The 20,871-nt window shown below is 49.5% G+C and overlaps 1 protein-coding gene across 1 annotated transcript in view; it reads right to left on the bottom strand.

Annotated features, from left to right (window-relative positions):
• LOC140385884 (uncharacterized) overlaps positions 1-20,871 on the bottom strand; it is a 75,816-nt gene that overhangs the window by 17,953 nt on the left and 36,992 nt on the right. Inside the window, 1 exon segment of the mRNA XM_072468497.1 lies at positions 4,381-4,559. Coding sequence (XP_072324598.1) covers positions 4,381-4,559 — 179 coding nt within the window.

The following is a 20,871-nucleotide window of genomic DNA, read 5'->3' as shown; positions in this document are numbered from 1 at the left end:
TCCAAGTATTCAGTCCCCTCTTTTTTAAATTTAGAGTTTAAAGTTCAAGTCATCTCTGGCCCTCAAGTTAGCAACAAGCTGCCACTTAGAAATTCCTAAGCCCCAGAGATAGTTGCTCCAGGATCAATAGGAATGGCCCACGGGAAGAATAAAGAGCAAGGTGCCCACTCCTGGATTCGGGAAGGAGTTGCGTCATCGTGGACCAGCTGATTCGGCAAGACAGAGCTGGGGGGGGGGGGGGGGTCTTCAAACTGCAAGCCCCATCTGTCTAACGCAGTCGGAAGCAACGGTGCAAGGTTACTCTGTTCTCTAAAGAAGGCCTCGGAAGCAGAGCCTTTGAATATTTTTAAGGTAGAGCTAGATAGTTTCTTGGTAAGCAAGAGGGTGAAAGGTTATGGGGGGTAGGCAGGAATGTGGGGGTGAGGTTGCACTCAGATCAGCCATGACCTTATTGAATGGTGGGGCAGGCTCGAGGGGCTGAGTGGCCCACTCCTGTTCCTACTTCGTATGTTCGTATTTTGTGCATTTTCATAGAATTCCTACAGTGCAGAAGGAGGGCACTTGGCCCATCGAGTCTGCACCGACCTTCCGAAAGAGCACTCGACCTAGGCCCAATGCCCTGCCCTATCCCCCGTAACTCCACCTAATCTTGGGGCAATTTAGCATGGCCAATCCACCCAACCTGCGCATCTTTGGACTATGGGAGGAAACCGGGGCTCCCGGAGGAAACCCACGCAGACACGGGAGAAAGTGCAAACACCACACAGACAGTCATCCGAGGTCGTAGTTGACCCGGGTCCCTGGCGCTGTGAGGCAGCAGTGACCACTGTGCAGCTTCTATTTCGCATCAGTGACTCTTAAGGTGATCTCTTGGGATGCTGAGCATTTTCTCTGCAGGAAAGTAAGTCTAAAGGGAGACACATTAAAAAAAAAGGGGGAGCACGTTAGCACAGTGGGTAGCTTCACAGCACCAGGGTCCCAGGTTCGATTCCCGGCTTGGGTCACTGTCTGTGCGGATTCTGCACGTTCTCCCTGTGTCTGCGTGGGTTTCCTCCAGGTGCTCCCGTTTCCTCCAAGTCCCGAAAGACGTGCTTGTTAGGTGAATTGGACATTTGGAATTCTCCCTCCGTGTAACCGAACAGATGCCGGAATGTGGCGACTAGGGGCTTTTCACAGTAACTTCATTGCAGTGTTTTTTTTAAATTTAGAGTACCCAATTATTTTCTTCCAATTAAGGGGCAACTTAGCGTGGCCAATCCACCTAGCCTGCACATCTTTGGGTTGTGGGGGCGAAAGCCACGCAGACACGGGGAGAATGTGCAAACTCCACACGGACAGTGACCCAGAGCCGGGATCGAACCTGGGACCTCGGCGCCGTGAGGCAGCAGGGCTAACCCACTGCGCCACCGTGCTGCCCTCTCATTGCAGTGTTAATGTAAGCCGACTTGTGACAATAAGGATTTAAACAAAAATGAAATTCAATAACTACAGTGGGTTGAATTTTTGTGGGGAACCCCATACTGGAATCTACAAAATGCACCTAACTGGACTATGAACCCCAGTTTGACACTCTGCATCTCCTAGGCCAGACTCTCACCTTTGACCTTCCGTTGAGACAACCTCATCGGAAACTCAGATGCCACCTCCTAACTTGCACCACCTCCAGATCACCCATCGCACCCCCGTGCTCACTGACTTCCATTAATCCCAGGTCTGCAAAAAAGTCAATTCTTTGTATTATTCACTCGTGGGCTGTGGGCAACGCTGGCTGGACAAGGCCAGTATTTATTACCCATCCCTAATTGCCCTTGGAAAATGGTGGTGAGCTGCCTTCTTGAACCGTTGCAGTCCATGTGGTGTAGGTACACCCAGAGTGCTGTTAGGGAGGAAGTTGCAGGGTTTTGGCCCCGTGGCAGTGGAGGAACGGCGATGTTTCCACGTCGGGGTGGTGAGTGGCTTGGAGGGGTGGTGGTGTTCCATGCTTCTGCTGCCCCTGGCCTCCTAGATCTAGACGGTAGCGGCCATTGGGTTTGGAAGGTCCTATCTAAGGAGCTTAGATGAGTTTGTGCATTGCATCTTGGAGATGATGCCCAGTGGCAGCTGGTGGTGGTAAGGGAGGGAGTGATTGCGGATGGGGTGCCAATCAAGCGAGTTTCTTTGGCCTGGATGGTGTCGAGCTTTTGGAGTGTTGTTGGAGCTGCACTCGTCCATCACACGCCAGACTTGTGCCTTGTAGATGGTGGACATTCTCTGGGGAATCAGGAGGTGAGTTACTCGCTGCAGAATTCCTCACCTCTTGAGAATTTTGAAATTACCACCCTCGTTTTGAAATCCCTCGCTTCCTTCCAATCTCTGTGACCGTCTTCAATCCCACCATACCTCTGTCTTCCTCTAATTGATGTCTCTTGCACATCACCGACTTTCAGCACTCCGCCATTGACCGGAGCCAAGGCCCAAAGCCGCAAAAATCCCTCCCTGACCCTCTCTACCTCCGTATAACCCACCTCTTCAACCAAGCTATTAGTCACCTGTCCTAGTCACCGGGCAGCACAGTGGTTACCACCATTGCTTCACAGCTCCAGGGTCCCAGGTTCGATTCCCGGCTTGGGTCACTGTCTGTGCGGAGTCTGCACGTTCTCCCCGTGTCTGCGTGGGTTTCCTCCGGGTGCTCCGGTGTCCTCCCACAGTCCAAAGATGTGCAGGTCAGGTGGATAGACCATGATAAATCGCCTTTAGTGTCCAAAATGGTTGGGTAGGGTTACTGGGTTACAGGGGATAGGGTTTGGGTAGGGTGCTCTTTCCGAGGGCTGGTGCAGACTCGATGGACCGAATGGCCTCCTTCTGCCCTGTAAATTCTATCATCATCTTGAGACTAGACGTCTAATTCTTTCTAATAACTGTTCCCGAAGGAGGGCATTGGGATGATTTATGGTGTTGAAGGTGCTATCCAAATGCAAGTAGCTGTTGATATAAATTCACTGACCAGTGAGGATAGGAGAACGGGTCTGGGTGTCCCAATTACACGTGCTGGACGGTTTTGACTTTGGAGGGGGTGCGGCGTAGATTTACCAGAATGACGCCTGCACCCTTTAGGGTTAAAGTAGGAAGAGAAGTCACAAAAATGAGGGTTGCGTTCTCTGGAAATCAGAGAGCTAGCGGGGTGATTTGATCAAAGTTTGCATGGTGTAAGGGGAACAGGTAAGACAGATGGAGAGAAATTATTTCCTCTGGCTGGGGGAGTCTAGGGCCAGGGGGCATATTTAAAGCCAGAGATTTCAGGAGTGACATGAGGAAGCACTTCTCCAGGCAAAGGATCTTCCCGGAAGCGATAACCGGGATGCAAGATTAGTTTATCATGTTAAAACTAAGGTTGACAAGATTTTTGTTACCAACGGTATTAAGGGATATGGGACAATGGCGTTTGGTTGAAACCTTTTAAGATCCTGAGGGGTGTTGACGGGGTGGATGTGGAGAGGATGTTTCCTCTTGTGGGGGAATCGAGAACTGGGGTCACTGTTTAAAAATAAGGGGTCACTCATTTAAGACAAAGGTGAGGCAATTTTTTTACTCTCGTGGTGGGGTCCTGAGTTTCTGGAACACTTATCCTCAAAAGACAGTGGAAGCAGTCTTTGAATATTGTTGCGGCAGAGGTAGATAGATTTGTGATAAACAAGGGGGGGTGAAAGCTTATCGGAGGTCAGCAGGAATGTGGGGCTGAGGTTACAGCCAGATCAGCCATGACCGCTTGAAATTTGGGCAGCAGTGGTTAGCACTGTGGCTCCACAGCGCCAGGGTCTCAGGTTCGATTCCCGGTTTGGGTCACTGTCTGTGCGGCGTCTGCACGTTCTCCCCGTGTCTGCGTGGGTTTCCTCCGGTTTCCTCCCACAAGTCCCGGAAGACGTGCTGTGAGGTAATTTCGACATTCTGAATTCTCCCTCTGTGTACCCGAACAGGCGCCGGAGTGTGGCGACGAGGGGATTCTCACAGTGACTCCATTGCAAGCCTACTTGTGACAATAAAGGTTATTACTATTATTGAATGGCAGAGCAGGCTCGAGGGGCCAAATGGCCTTCGCCAGTCCTCTGCCCCGGTTCACTCTGAACATACTTTCCGAACAATTAAAAAACAAATATGTACATTGCTGAGAGACATGTTGCCAAAGCTTCAGCACCCTCCGAGCCTGAAGTATAAATTGTTGCAATCCGCTTGAAATTTGGTATTCTTGTATTTGTCCTAATGAGTGCATGGTTTAAAGTTTTAGCAGCACGTCTCTTTCCCCGCCCCCCCCCCCCCCCCCCCAAGCAGTATTCACGTTCCGTGATACCAAGCAGCTGTTTGCCAACGGAAATGTGCCGCCTTGCGTTCTTTTTCCACATTTACCTTGAATCAGAAAACTTGGTTAACGTCGCCAAACTGCTGGTGTACATGTGACCTCCCACGTCAATGTGCACCGGGGCGTTGGATTTGGTGAGCTGTGCCGGGGTCGGGATGCCCTGGTTAGTCAGCGGAGATACAGGAGACCTGGTCAGCAGGGGTCTTGACATGTTGTGTCGGCTGTCCTGGAAGGAAATGGTCACATGGGTCAGTCAAGTGTCAACAGGCGTTTCAAAGTGGGATCAACCCAACACTCGAAGGGGCTCAGGAGACGGAGAAGGACAGATCAAATACTCACTGGGTGACTGCAAAACCTACTCGCAGTCGGCCTTTCTCGACATTTGAAAAAACCTTTCCCCCCCCTCCCCTAAAGGGGTACATTTGAAAAAACCCGCCCCATACAGTAGCACAAGTGGATAACACGGTGGCTTCACAGTGCCAGGGTCCCAGGTTCGATTCCCCCCTGGGTCACTGCCTGTGCGGGGTCTGCACGTTCTCCCAGTGTCTGTGTGGGTTTCCTCCGGGTACTCCGGTTTCCTCCCACAGTCCAAAGACGTGCAGGTTAGGTGGATGGGCCATGATAAATTGCCCTTAGTGACCAAAAAAAGGTTAGATGGGGTCTTTGGGTTACGGGGATAGGGTGGAAGTGAGGGCTTAAGTGGGTCGGTGCAGACTCGATGGGCCGAATGGCCTCCTTCTGCACTATGTTTAGAGTTTAGAGTAACCAATTCATTTTTTCCAATTAAGGGGCAATTTAGCATGGCCAATCCACCTACCCTGCACATTTTTGGGTTGTGGGGGCGAAACCCACGCAGACACGGGGAGAATGTGCAAACGCCACACGGACAGTGACCCGGAGCCGGGATCGAACCTGGGACCTTGGCACAGTGAGGCAGCAGGGCCAACCCACTGCGCCACCGTGCTGCCGTGTATGTTCTATGTTAAGGCACTATCGAAGCCATCATTGATAGCTTTACTGCTCAGAATTGTGGGAACGTTTCCAAATGTAAGCTGAAGCAGATTCAGTACGGTTAAACGGACATGCAACCCAAAAAAGGAACAAGTTTTTAAACGGGGAACAGAAATCCTCAAGGTGCTGTCAGCTCCCGCATAGCATTTCAGCAACATTGTCAAACACAGCATAACTGCACCTTTTGCATAGATTTAAAAAAAAATCTTTTGATTGGCATTTCTCATATTTATAAACAATTGTATATATATATATATATATATATATATATATATATATATACACATCACATTTTTCTTACCCGCGTTAATTTACTTTATTGTGAAGAAAGTTCTTTCTTTTAATTGACCCTATCTACATTTCTCCAGCCTCTGGGTCGGTCGATGGTCCCTCCCCCCCTCTGCCCTGTTGCCCTCCCGCTCCCTTGTGCACTCCCCTTGTCCCTTTCCCCTCCCCAGTGATATATATATATATTTTTTTTTTAAAGAGAAAACTGAGTCAATGATAACAATGTCCAAGAACATTGATAAAAATAACTTGCATCAATATGCCGTTCACCACCTCAGGACATCCCTAAACATTTTACAGCCAATGACGAACTTCGGCAATATAGGCACGGTTGTCAGACGGGAAATATAGCGGACAATCTATGCGCAGCAAGATCACTCACAGAAAAGAGTGACAATGCCCCCATAAGACGGCAGACAGGGTCTCAGGTGAATGTCTAATCCCGGAGGTGGCACCACAGAGCAACACGATCTCAGTAGTGCGGCAGCAGCGAATTTGCGCTCAAATCTTTGACTGAAAATTCGATACAGTTCGGGGCCCCACATTACAGGAAGGACGTGAACACATTGGAGAGAGTGCGGAAGGGGTTTTCCCAAGAATGGTCCCAGGGATGAGAAACTTCAGTTACGAGGACGGATTGGAGAGGTTGGGACGGTTCTCCTTGGGAGACAAGGAGGCCGAGAGGCGACTCGATGAAGATGCTCAAAATCGTGAGGGGGCTGGACAGGGTAAATGGGGAGAAACTGTTCCCCCTTGTAAAAGGATCAAGAGCGGGTGCTCACAGATTTAAAGTGATTTGCAAATGAAGCAAATGTGATGCGAGAAAAAAACGTTTCGATGCAGCGAGAGTTGGGGTCTGGAATGCACGGCCTGGAAGTGTGGTGGCGGCAGGTTCAATCGAAGCGCCCAAGAGGGCGTTAGATGGTTATTTCACCAGAAACAATGTGCAGGGGTATGGGGAAAAGGCAGAATGGCCTATGTCACAGTGCGGACAGGATGGGCCGAATGGCCCCCCTTTGTGCCGCAACGATTCTGAGATTCTGTGAACTTGGGCTCTTACCTTAAAGAATGTGGATGCACATTCAAACGGGGCGGTTGAGATGTCTGGAATGGACGCCTTTAACGGGAATCTCCATAAGGACGAGGAAGGAATAGAATGGTACGCTGTTGGGGTGAGGTGAGGTAGGGTGGAGGGAAGCTTGTACGCAGCACAAACTTTGACATGGCTGAATGGCTCGTTTCCCGGCTGTACACTCAACTTAACAGCATGGTTTTGCGAAGGGGAAGTCGTATCTCACTAACTTGTTAAGAGTTTTTCGAAGAGGTCACAAAGATGACTGATGCAGGTAGGGCAGTGGATGTTGCCTATATGGACTTCAGTAAGGCCTTTGACAAGGTCCCTCATGATAGACTGGTACAAAAGGTGAAGTCACACGGGATCAGGGGTGAGCTGGCAAGGTGGATACAGAACTGGCTAGGTCACAGAAGGCAGAGAGTAGCAATGGAAGGGTGCTTTTCTAATTGGAGGGCTGTGACTAGTGGTGTTCCGCAGGGATCAGTGCTGGGACCTTTGATGTTCGTAGTATATATAAATGATTTGGAGAAAAATGTAACTGGTCTGATTAGTAAGTTTGCGGACGACACAAAGGTTGGTGGAATTGCGGATAGCGATGAGGACTGTCAGAGGATACAGCAGGATTTAGATCGTTTGGAGACTTGGGCGGAGAGATGGCAGATGGAGTTTAATCCGGACAAATGTGAGGTAATGCATTTTGGAAGGTCTAATACAGGTAGGGAATATACAGTGAATGGTAGAACCCTCAAGAGTATTGAAAGTCAGAGAGATCTAGGAGTACAGGTCCACAGGTCACTGAAAGGGGCAACACAGGTGGAGAAGGTGGTCAAGAAGGCATACAGCATGCTTGCCTTCATTGGCCGGAGCATTGAGTATAAGAATTGGCAAGTCATGTTGCAGCTGCATAGAACCTTAGTTAGGCCACACTTGGAGTATAGTGTTCAATTCTGGTCGCCACACTACCAGAAGGATGTGGAGGCTTTAGAGAGGGTGCAGAAGAGATTTACCAGGATGTTGCCTGGTGGAGGGCATTAGCTATGAGGAGCAGTTGAACAAACTCGGTTTGTTCTCACTGGAACGACGGAGGTTGAGGGGCGATCTGATAGAGGTCTACAAAATTATGAGGGGCATAGACAGAGTGGATAGACAGAGGCTTTTTCCCAGGGTAGAGGGGTCAATTACTAGGGGGCATAAGTTTAGGATGCGAGGGGCAAGGTTTAGAGGAGATGTACGAGGCAAGTTTTTTTTACATAGAGGGTAGTGGGTGCCTGGAACTCGCTACCGGAGGAGGTGGTGGAAGCAGGGACGATAGTGACGTTTAAGGGGCATCTTGACAAATACATGAATAGGATGGGAATAGAGGGTTTACGGACCCCAGAAGTGTAGAAGATTGTAGTTTAGACGGGCAGCATGGTCGGCACGGGCTTGGAGGGCCGAAGGGCCTGTTCCTGTGCTGTACTTTTCTTTGTTCTTTGTCAATGAAGAGTACCTTGCATTTGTAGAATAACACTCTGAAGTTTTAATAAACCAAGGGTTACATGGAGCCAGAGGCCTATGAAGGTGATGTAACTGATCAAGTTGGGTGAAAAGGCAACTGTGGTGATCGAGCATAAATAATTAACTTTAAATTGCAGTTTAAAAAATTCTTTCTTGGGTTGCGGACACCTTGGAAAGAGCAGCATTTGTCCTGGAATTGCCCCTGAACGGAGTGTCTCGCCCGGCCATTTCAGTAGGGGGCAATTAAGAGGGGAGAAGGCAGGAGAATGAGGATGAGAAAATATCAGCCATGATGAAATGAAAAATGAAATGAAATGAAAATTGCTTATTGTCACAAGTAGGCTTCAAATGAAGTTACTGTGAAAAGCCCCTAGTCGCCACATTCCGGTGCCTGTTCGGGGAGGCTGGTACGGGAATTGAACCGTGCTGCTGGCCTGCCTTGGTCTGCTTTCAAAGCCAGCGATTTAGCCCTGTGCTAAACCAGCCCCTCTGATTGAATGGCGGAGCAGACGCGATAGGCCGAGTGGCCTAATTTTGCTCCTGTGTCTTATGGTCTATGGTCTAAGAGTCAATCACTCTGGAGTCACGTGTAGGCCAGATTTCCTTCCCCAAAGGGACATTAGCGATGGTTTCCCCCTACAATCGATGATAGACTCACGTACACCATTACGGAGACCAGCTTCATATCGTTAATTTACCAATTAAATTTAAATTCCACCAGCTGCCGTGGTGGGATTTGAACTGGCGTCCCCTCCACGGCATTAGGCTGGGCCTCTGGGTTACTAGTCCAGTGACATTACCGCTACGTCACAGTCTCCGCTTTATAGACTAGCTCCGCCGATGGTTCAAGATAACAATGAAGTGACGGCAGTGAAAAGATACTTGAAAATTGTGCTCCCTCCCACTGAAATCAGACCGAGTGAAGGTTCACCCACACTTGACTGGACAATTTTGGACAACGTCCACACACCCAGTCTCTGACTGGGGGGCCAGAGCCAGCCAGACAGGGTCCATTCATCAACCCTCTGAACTGATATAACGAGGAGATCGAAGGATAGAGATACAGCGTTCGGAGAGCAAAGATAAAATGACACAGTATTTTTGAAACACGAACAATATTTCACCATGATACACTGACCCTGCGTACCTGTAGTAACCACTTCTTAATCTTTGCAGGCAGGGTAGAAATATCCTTGCAGCTAAAATATAATGAGCCCGGAGGGGCCTCTGTTGTTTCCATGATTACAGCTGGAACCATTAGTATTCTGGAAGCCAGCGCTACTGCAAAATGTCCAGACACTTTCTGGATACCGCAGAGTAAATTATCTGTCAGGTATGCACATGTCTTCTGGGCAATTGGGAGTCAGTGATGTTCAGTAGCGTGGACTGGGGGATGAGCATCGTAACTGATGCACAGGGTGATAGAAGGGGTGGTTGGCAGAGTGCATCTTGATGATGACGATGATGAGGTTGAAGAAAACCCTGGTTGATGGGCCTAAAAATATTCCCACCGCGCAAAAGTAAAAAGTTTGTTGATCAGCAACAATGCTGGGGTGAACAAAACAAAGAACAGAGAAAAGTACAGCACAGGAACAGGTCCTTCGGCCCTCCAAGCCCATGCCGACCACGCTGCCCGACTAAACTACAATCTTCTACACTTCCTGGGTCCGTATCCCTCGATTGGATTTGTTGGATTTTATTGTCACGTGTACCGAGGTACAGTGAAAAGTATTTTTCTGCGAGCAGCTCAACGGATCATTAAGTACATGGGAAGAAAAGGGAATAAAAGAAAATACATAATAGGGCAACACAAGGTACACAATGTAACTACATAAGCACCGGCATCGGGTGAAACATACAGGGTGTAGTGTTAATGAGGTCAGTCCATAAGAGGGTCATTTAGGAGTCTGGTGACAGTGGGGAAGAAGCTGTTTTTGAGTCTGTTCGTGCGTGTTCTCAGACTTCTGTATCTCCTGCCCGATGGAAGGAGTTGGAAGAGTGAGTAAGCCGGGTGGGAGGGATCTTTGATTATGCTGCCCGCTTTCCCCAGGCAGCGGGCGGTGTAGGTGGAGTCAATGGATGGGAGGCAGGTTTGTGTGATGGACTGGGCGGTGTTCACGACTCTCTGTAGTTTCTTGCGGTCTTGGGCCGAGCAGTTGCCATACCAGGCTGTGATGCAGCCAGATAGGATGCTTTCTATGGTGCATCTGTAAAAGTTGGTACCGGTTAATGTGGACATGCTGAATATTCCCATCCTATTCATGTATTTGTCAAGATGCCCCATGTGTTTGGGGGGGGGGGGGGGGGGGGGAGTATTTCCAGCACTTCTCCGTCGGTGGGATTTTTTTGTCCCACTGAAAGCGACCCCCCCCACCAGGGTGGGCTCCTGGGAGGAGGGACAGGCGAGCCTCCCAAAACGTCGTAGACACTGGCAGGAAACTGTCCGGAGTCTGCAAGTCCTCCCCGTGTGTGCGTGGGTTTCCTCCGGGTGCTCCGGTTTCCTCCCACAGTCCAAAGATGTGCAGGTTAGGTGGATTGGCCATGATAAATTGCCCTTAGTGTCCAAAAATTGCCCTTAGTGTTGGGTGGGGTTACTGGGTTATGGGGATAGGGTGGAGGTGTGGACCTTGGGTAGGATGCTCTTTCCAAGAGCCAGTGCAGACTCGATGGGCCGAATGGCCTCCTTCTGCACTGTAAATTCTATGATAAGATGATAAGGCTGTAACAAGTGGCAACAGGGAATCCTCTGATCTTGATGAATGGCGGGAACAACAGCCTGCCTTCAATATTGTTGAAAAGAGAGGCATGTTGCCAAACTTTTCTGCCTTGTACTCATCAGGACAAACACAAGGATGCCGGATTTTAGACCATCACAGCAATCTACACTCCAGGAGAAAAGGGTGACCCATCCACCTAACCCGCACATCGTTGGACTGTGGGAGGAAACCGGAGCACCCGGAGGAAACCCACGCAGACACGGGGAGAGAAAGTGCAAACTCCACGCAGATAGTCAGCCAAGGCCGGAATAGAACCATGGTCCCTGGCACCGTGAGGCAGCAGTGCTAACCACTGTCCCTCTCCTCGGCCACAGGCAGCTGGCTGATCTGCACATTAAGAATGTTGAGCATCATTCAGGTGTCATTACTTTGCAAGCAAAATCTGGACCAATAACTTTTTTTATAACTTATTTTTTAAAATAAGTACCCAATTCATTTTTTCCAATTAAGGGGCAATTTAGCGTGGCCAATCCACCTGGCCTGCACATCTTTGGGTTGTGGGGGCAAAACCCACGCAAACAGGGAGAATGTGCAAACTCCACCAGGACAGTGACCCGGAGCCGGGATCGGACCTCGGCGCCGTGAGGCAGCAGGGCTAACCCACTGCGCCACCGTGCTGCTACTGGATCAATAACTTTTAACAGGATCCACATTGCACAGGTCTGCAGAGAAACGTCAATATAACCACACGCAGACGTTCATCACTTCAAAGCCAATTATGTGATTAGGATTTGCGGGGGGGGGGGGGAAAAGGCAACCACACATTTTAACGGGAACTTCCTGAAGGTCGGGTCAGTGTGAAGATGTAGGGGTCAAGATGGATTAATGGAGTTACGGTACAGATCGGTCATGATCTATTTGAATGGTGGTGCATGTTCGGAGAGACTGAATTGCTTCCTCCTCTTCCCGTGTACCTTTCTCTCAAGGATCAAAAGCCCTTTCATTTCAAATAAACTGAAGGCTATAATAACATGTTAAGCTGCAACATATTCCAACAGGTCAGTGGCTGGGAATCCTGGATGGCACTAGTAACTTACCTCCTGACCCCCCAAAGCCTGTCCATCATCGACAAAGCACAAGTCAGGAGTGTGATGGAATACTCTCCACTTGCCTGGATGAGTGCAGCTCCAACAACACTCAAGAAGCTCAACACCGTCCAGGACAAAGCAGCCCCGCTTGATTGGCACCCCTTCCACAAACATTCAAAGACCTCCACCATTGGGGCTCACACTTGGGGCTGGCTTAGCACACTGGGCTAAATAGCTGGCTTTGAAAGCAGACCAAGGCAGGCCAGATGCGCAGTTCAGTTCCCGTACCAGCCTCCCCGAACAGGGGCCGGAATGTGGCGACTAGGGGCTTTTCACAGTAACTTCATTTGAAGCCTACTTGTGACAATAAGCGATTTTCATTTCATTTCATTGACACACAGTAGCAGCCGTGTGGACCATCGACAAGATGCACTGCAGCAACTCACCAAGGCTCCTTGACAGCACCTTCCAAACCCTTGACCGTTGCCATCTAAGAGGACAAGGGCAGCAGATACCTGGGAACCCCACCGCCTGGGCGTTCCGCTCCAAGTCACTCACCATCCTGACTTGGAAATATATCGGCCGTTCCTTCACTGTCGCTGGATCAACATCCTGGAACATCTCTCTCTAACAGCACAGTGGGTGTACCTACATCTCAGGGACTGCAGCGGTTCAAGAAGGCAGCTCACCGCCCAAGGACCATTAGAAATGGGCAATAAATATTGGCCTAATCAGCGATGTGCACAAATTATCATCGTCTGTACCTCCACAGACCAAAAGCAGCAGGATGAAAGCAAAGTTGGATACACTTACGGGGGAGAAAGGCACAAAAGGATATGCCGGTAAGAGTTTGATGGAAACAGGTGGGCGAAGGCTTGTGTGGAGGATGAGCTCCACAGGTTGAGCGTAGAGAGGTGAGCAGACTGCTGTGGTCTGGACACAATTCGTCCTCAAACATTCAGTACACCTAGAATTATTCAGTGCACCTAAAATTAGGAGCAACGTAACAGGGTCACTGCGCTGGAGTACACTGAAGAGAAGGACAACGACATGGAAAGGTTGAACAGCTTTATATAGAAACATTATGGTCAATTTGTTCCTCATTTGCAAAACTATTCTCTTCCCAGGAGTTGCACACCCTTGCTTTCTCTAGTTCAGTGGTTCCCAACCTTTTTTACGCCCCGGCTCGCTTCTCCACTGAAAACATATTGAAGCACAGCTCCTATTTTTTCCAATTGAACTGTCGCTCGCAAAAGCCTTTTATCTCTAAAACCTCCTAAAACATGTCAAGCCACCATTTAATATAATTTGCAATAGTTTCAAAAGTTTACAATGAAAGCCTTATCACCGTTTGCATGTCAAATATAATATTGGAGCCTGTTTCTCCTTTTCTTCACTCTATTGGTTCATGTTTCTGACCTGTCTTCGTCCCTTTCACTTCCCCCCGTCTTTTCTCCTTTACTTAACCTCCCCGTCTCTCTCTCTCGCTTCTCCCAGGCTTTTACGCCCTTTTTGCGTTCTTGCGCAGGTTTCACAGGCTCTTCGTCTTCTGTGGTCGGCATCTCCAATGCCCAAAGGACCTGGGATCTCCTGTCAGCCAGTACACATGCGCGGTATGGAACGTGCAGGTTCAGTCGGCAGTTAAGAAGGCAAATGCAATGTTCGCATTCATGTCGAGAGGGCTAGAATACGAGACCAGGGATGTACTTCTGAAGCTGTATACGGCTCTGGTCAGACCCCGTCTGGAGTATTGTGAGCAGTTTTGGGCCCCGTATCTAAGGAATGCTGATCTTGGAAAGGGTCCAAAGGAGGTTCACAAGAATGATCCCTGGAATGAAGAGCTTGTCGTATGAGGAACGATTGAGGACTCTGGGTCTGTACTCGTTGGGAGTTTAGAAGGATGATGGGGGATCTTATTGAAACTGACAGGATACTGCGAGGCCTGGATAGAGTGGACGTGGAGAGGATGTTTCCACTAGTAGGAAAAACTAGAAGCAGAGGACACAATCTCAGACTAAAGAGACGATCCTCCAAAACAGAGATGAGGAGGAATTTCTTCAGCCAGAGGGTGGTAAATCTGTGGAACACTTTGCCGCAGAAGGCTGTGGAGGCCAAATCACTGAGTGTCTTTAAGACAGAGATAGATAGGTTCTTGATTAATAAGTGGATCAGGGGTTATGGGGGGAAGGCAGGAGAATGGGGATGAGAAACATATCAGCCATGATTGAATGGCGGAGCAGACTCGATGGGCCGAGTGGCCTAATTCTGCTCCTATGTCTTATGGAATGTTTTTTGTTGGTAATCCGGACCATGCGTGCGCAGCCGGAAAGAGCTACGCATGCGCAGTTCTGATCTTTTACGTCGGTCATGCACACGGGCCGAACCGACCTTAATAATCCTGAACCGCCCACGTGCGGCTAATTCCCCGCCGGCTCGTGCGTGGGAGGCCCAAGGCCCATCGGGACTTGTAGAGGCGCCGGCCATCTCAGTGGGCTGCAAGATTGAAATCAGACATGTTCACTAACCATGACCCCATGAGTAAAATGAAATACCATTTAATGCGTGCCGAATATTTCACAGTGAGTTATAGGAAATGCTTAATCATTTTTATATTAATAGAAATTTAATCGTCAATTGGGTCAAAAACAAAAGAAATATTTCCACTTTGGAGGCCGAGGGAGCACATGGCTCTCACAGTCAATGTTGTGAGCAATTTGCATGCACCTCACTTCACTCGCCCTTACTTTACGTGAAAATCACTACAGTCAGACTGGAAGGGGGAGCAGACGTGGTGGTATTATCACTGGACTAGCGATCCAGAGACCCAGGGTAATTCCCTCGGGGCCTGGCAGAGGGTGCAATTTGAATTCGATAATAAAAACCTGGAATGATGGCCACAAAACCATTGTTGGCCAACATCTGGTCCACTAATGTCCTTCAGGGAGGGAAATCTGCCGCCCTTACCCGGTCTGGCCTACCTGCACTCCAGTCCCACAGCAACGCTGTTGACTCTGAATCGCCCTCTGGCCGAGCAAAACCACTCGGTTCCAGGGCAACTAGGGATGGGCAAAAAATTCCCGCGAACGAATAAATCAAACGGTCAGTGGCACGTGACAATACTGCGCTTGGGCAACGGTCAACAAACTGCACTCAGGCCGCAGGTTTCCCACCACTACACTAAAGCCAAACAAGGAGCTATGAGGAAAGATGATCGAACGTTTGGTCAGAGGTATTGCTCTAAGGAGCATTCAAAAGGGGGAGGAAACGGACGGAGATTTGGACAGGAAATTTAAGAGTTTACCGCTGCATATTAATTGCATTTGCTTGTGTGCTGGGGTTTAACTCGAGCACGTGTGGAGATGCTTATTAAAACTGCGGGGCGATTGCATACTTGGCATTGTTTGAGTAAAAAGGAGATCCAACGCCATCCTTCACCAACCAGTTTTCCCGTTAGGCTTCACTTGGGGCCAAGGCCGCTGAAGGCACAGCCGGGAATGGCGGAGAGATGGAAACTGGCGCAATAAGGCAGAATCGGAGGGGGGGGGCGGGAGGGGGAGGTCACGGACATTGGGCAGGGCGAGGCCAAGGAGGGGTTTTAAAATGAGGATGAGAATTTTTAAATTCGAGCTATTTGAGCTAAGAGTCGATGGCGGTCAGCGAGTATGGGTTGCCCGGGATTTGTTGCAGTTAGTCTATGGCGGGTCAGGGAACAGCGGCGGAGGGAAAGAGGAGTACGGACATTCCACTCTTTTTTCAGCTGAAGCCCACCAGAGAATTGCCAACAAGGAGCAGACAGGGTCCTCCACTGGCACTACTGAACTCTGGGCAGCCGAAGATCGCAAGGGGGACAATCAACCCCATACACTTAAGCAATAAATATAGGACATTCTCTTTAGGGCTTGTCACAGTAACTTCATTGCAGTGTTAATGTTGCTTGTGGCAATAATTATTATCATCAGATCTATGTAATGGTGCACAAGCTTAGTTCACAGGTAGCACGGTATCATTGTGGATAGCACAATTGCTTCACAGCTGCAGGGTCCAAGGTTCGATTCCGGCTTGCGTCACTGACTGTGCGGAGTCTGCACATCCTCCCCGTGTGTGCGTGGGTTTCCTCCGGGTGCTCCGGTTTCCTCCCACAGTCCAAAGATGTGCAGGTTAGGTGGATTGGCCATACTAAAATTGCCCTTAGTGTCCAAAATTGCCCTTAGTGTTGGGTGGGGTTACTGGGTTATGGGGATAGGGTGGAGGTGAGGACCTTGGGTAGGGTGCTCTTTCCAAGAGCCGGTGCAGACTCGATGGGCCGAATGGCCTCCTTCTGCACTGTAAATTCATTGAAAAACCTACTGTGGTGCAGCAGCGTCACTGTTGCTACGTAGGAAACACAGAGCCAATTTGCACAAAGCAAACTCTTACAAAAAACAATGTGATAATGACCAGATCTGTCTTGGTGCCGTTAGCTGAGGAATTAATATCGGGAAGGATACAGATGAGAGCTCCCCTATGGTTCACTGATATAATGCCATTCTTCCTCCGAGATGGCCAACGGATCCTTGATTTTTGCACCTCCTTGGCCATACAACACATCCGACAGTGCATCACCTCCTTCAGTACTGCGCAAGGAGCCTCCCCTGTGTGCGTGAGTCCTTGAAGTGGGAGCTGAACCAGCAACCTCCTGACTCGGGGGGTGGGAGTGCTACTCACTGAGCCCCGCCTTACACCAAGACCAGCTTCTCCCGACCCTCAATAAAAAAAAAAAGACCCCATTTCCCCCTCGAGAGTTGGGTTTATTGCATCTATGGTGCAACGTATCGACTTATTTTTTTGAAATCGGCAAGGGGAAGGGAGTTATAAATGCTGGTTGCTATGCACGTAACCCGAGCCTCAGAGCACACAGGCGCACAAGGCTTACTTGCCTGAAGGGATGGATGCCCTTTGGAGAGAACATTTACACATTCGGCAATTCAAGGGATAATGGAAACAGAATGTTTACGCTTTTTTTCCCCCAAACCGAAGCTCATCAAAATGTCTTGATGTAAACATGTCTACTCTGTTACAATTCGAATATAGATAGACGGAGAACGGACTCACGGGGTGTTAAGAAAATACCGAGCAGCCTAAACATTGGCCCCTTTTTAAATTTGCAAACCAAAGGATTGCAAATGATCAGCAGGTAAAAGAGGCAGAAAGAAGACCTGCACCGTTGAACGCTGGATTATTCGAAATAGTAACAGGGGTACGCCATTCGGCCCCTTTAGCCTGTGCGCCATTCAATGTGATTGCCTGCAAACCGCCCCCCAATAACCGTCTATTCCCTTGTCAACCAAAATCTGTCTATCTCAGCCATGAATATATTCAATAACACAGCTTCCACCGCTCTCCGGTGCAGAGAATTCTACAGACTAACAACCCTCAAGAGAGGAAATTCCTCTCCCCCCCTCTCCTACCCCCTCCAGATACCCCCACAAGGGGCAACACCCTCTCAGCAGCTGCCCTGTCAAGTTCCCTCAGGATCTTCTGTGTTCCAATCAGATCAAATTCAGAACTTCCCAAAGCACCTTCACAGCCAACAAACTCTACGCTGAACAGTAATGTCTGTTGCGACGCAAGAAATGTGACAACGGATTTGCGCACATCAAGCTTTCACAAATAACGACGAGAAGGTATTTTGCCATGCCCGTTGAGCGATAAGCATCACCTCCAGGGCGCCGTGAGGAATTCCCTTGCTCTTCTTTGATGGCATCCACCCCAGGGGGGGTAGGGGTAGGCGGCGCCCCCCCCCCTCGCCTCCGCTTACCATCTCAACCCCAAGGACAACACCTCCGACAGTACAGCACAGCTGCAGTACCGGCACGGTGGGACGTCAGCCTGGATTGAGTGCTCAAATCCCCGGCGTGGAACTTAAACCCACAACCCTTTAAACCATGAGCCGAGAGAGCTATCCACGGGGGCGAGACTGAAAGTCAGAGAAAATACGCAGTCGGGATCTTATCTGGCAGATTTGTCACAGTGCAAATTTTAAATGTGAAACTCAGAAAAACTAAAAAATGTAAATTCGAATAAATGACTGATATTTAAAGACTGTTTTTTGCACCTCTGTTCGATGTGCGGTGGCGGCATTAATTATTTATGCTATTGGATTGCTCAATTCGTCAGGAAAGTCAGTTCAACCCAGATCTGATTAAGAGCCTTTATCTCAAACATTAATCCTAGTTTCTTTTTTTAAGATGCTGGTGGGTATCTCAGTGTTTTCGGTTGCTAATTCAGGTTTTAAGCCTTTAGACTTCTCAACTTCTTATTTCTCAAAACGCAACACTCAAAAGCTGGGCCCAGCCCCTGCAATGTTTAAATAGAGGGCTGGGTTTTCCTGACTCCCTGGGTCGAGGAAGTCAGAATAGGGGCGAGCTGAGCCGATTGGTTGCCTGGTGTGTGTGTGTATTGGGTGGGGGGGGGGGGCAAATTAATACAGCCAAGGTCACAACGAGGGGTGATTCTGCATTCTCGGTGGCATTTTTCTGGCCCCCCCCAAGCCCGTTTCGGTGCAGAGAAGGCCAGACCAATGGAGATGGTCTTCATGAGGAAGGTTAGGGAGGACATTGGAGCTGAAAGCTCCCCCCCCCACCCCCACGACAGGGCCGGGTGAAGGGAAGGGAAGGAAAGACAGCTCGCTCAGCCCAAATGGCCCACCCGGAGGATCCTCCCTTTGCCTCAAGGGACAACCTTCTCGGCCCGGTCCTTCTTGAGTTTACTACCTACCCGCATGCCACAGAGGGAGCCTCCATGTTGCACAGAGAGAGGTGACTCAGTCCACGGCACGGATCATTGAGAGAGCCATAAAATTAATGCCACGAAGCAGCTGGGTCTCTTTTGTCTTGGATCAGAGGCAGGTGATGGGTGATCTCATAGAGGTCTCTAAAGATCTGAAAGGTTTGGATAGAGCGGCCACAAAGAGAGAGTGTTATCACTGGGGGCGCGGGTTCGGGGAAGAGGAAAATCAGAGGCCATTGCTAAGATAGTCACCGTGTAATCCAATAGGGAATTCGTAAGAAACATCATCACCCAAAGTGGGGAGAATGTGGAACTCGCTCCCACAGGGAGTGGTTCATAGAATCATAGAATTTACAGTGCAGAAGGAGGCCATTCGGCCCATCGAGTCTGTACCGGCCCTTGGAAACAGCACCCTACCTAAGCCTACACCTCCGCCCTGTCCCCATAACCCAGTAACTCCTCCTAATCTTTTTGGACACTAAGGGCACTTTATCATGGCCAACCCACCTAACCCGCACATCTTTGGACTGTGGGAGGAAACCGGAGCACCCGGAGGAAACCCACGCAGACACGGGGAGGATGTGCAGACTCTGCACAGACAGTGACCGAAGCTGGGAATCGAACCTGGGACCCTGGAGCTGTGAAGCAACTGTGCTATCCACTATGCTACAGTGCTGCCCCCACTATGCTACCGTGCCGCCCGTTAAGTTGAACTGTCCAGTCATATTTAAGGGGGGCACACGAGGGAGAAAGGAAGAGAGGGTTTTGCTGATGGGGGTAGATGAAGGCGGATGGGAGAAGGCTGTTCTGGAGCTGTGATGGGTTAATTGGGCCGAATGGGGGAGTCCAGAACCAGAGGTCACAGTCTTGAGAATACGGGGTAAACCATTTAGGACAGAGAGGAGGGGAAATCTCTTCAGCCAGAGAGTGGTCGGTCTGTGGAATTCGTTACTACAGAAAGCAGAAGTATGTTTTCACAAAGCGGTTAGATATAGCACTTTGGGCGAAGGGGAACAAAGGATGTGGGGGTGGCGGGGGGGGGGGATTAGGAAACTGAGTTGGATGATCAGCCATGATCATAATGAATGGCGGAGCAGGCTCGAATGACCTCCTCCTATTTCATGTGCTTCTCTGTAACACATTACCTGTCCTGCCATCTTTGTTGTGTTAAACATAAATAATGATGTTTCACGTTTAGAAATAACATTCAATTGTTGGTCTGTAGTTGTAACAAGGAGTTTAGCTAGTTAAGCTATAAATTTGATACAGTACACATATTGTCTCAGTCCTGATTTAAACTCCTGTCTGCACTTAAGAGTGATATAAAACTCATCAAACAATACCTACCTTTTAAAACAATTAATTTACGGGACGTGGGCATCGCCGATTTGACCAGCATTTATTGCCCATCCCTAGTTGCCCTTCAGAAGGTGGTGGGGAGCTTCCTTCTTGAACCGCTGCAATCCTTGAGGTGTAGGTACACCCACTGTGCTGTTAGGGAGGGAGTTCCAGGATGTTGCCCCAGCGACAGTGAAGGAGCGGCCGATATATTTCCAAGTCAGGGCGGTGAGTGACTGGGAGGGGAACCTCCAGGTGGTGGGGTTCCCAGGTATCTGGTGGTAGTGGTCGTGGGTTTGGAGATGAGTTACTCAGCGTAGGACTCCAAGCCTCTGACCTGCCCTGGTAGCCACAGTATTTATATGGCTAGTCCAGTTCAGTTTCTGATCAATGGTAACCCCCAAGATGCTGATTGTGGGGGATTCAGCGATGGTAATGCCATTGAATGTCAAGGGGCGATGGTTAGATTCTCTCTTGAAGGAGATGGTTACCGCCTGGCACTTGTGTGGCGCAAATGTAACTTGCCACTTGTCAGCCCAAGCTGCTTACCTAATTAAAGTCTTGAACACTTTCGGATATGGTAAAAAAAAGCAGCAACTGAACTTTCAAGTTAGCACTCTGTTCCGCCCCGTCCTCTGTGCCGCCCCGTCCTCTGTGCCGCCCCGTCCTCTGTGCCGCCCCGTCCTCTGTGCCGCCCCGTCCTCTGTGCCGCCCCGTCCTCTGTGCCGCCCCGTCCTCTGTGCCGCCCCGTCCTCT

This window comes from Scyliorhinus torazame, chromosome 11 (genome assembly GCF_047496885.1).
Source record: "Scyliorhinus torazame isolate Kashiwa2021f chromosome 11, sScyTor2.1, whole genome shotgun sequence".
Lineage (NCBI taxonomy): Eukaryota > Metazoa > Chordata > Chondrichthyes > Carcharhiniformes > Scyliorhinidae > Scyliorhinus > Scyliorhinus torazame.
The sequence above is the reverse complement of the archived record's forward strand: the minus strand, read 5'-3'. Positions and strand labels throughout refer to the sequence as shown.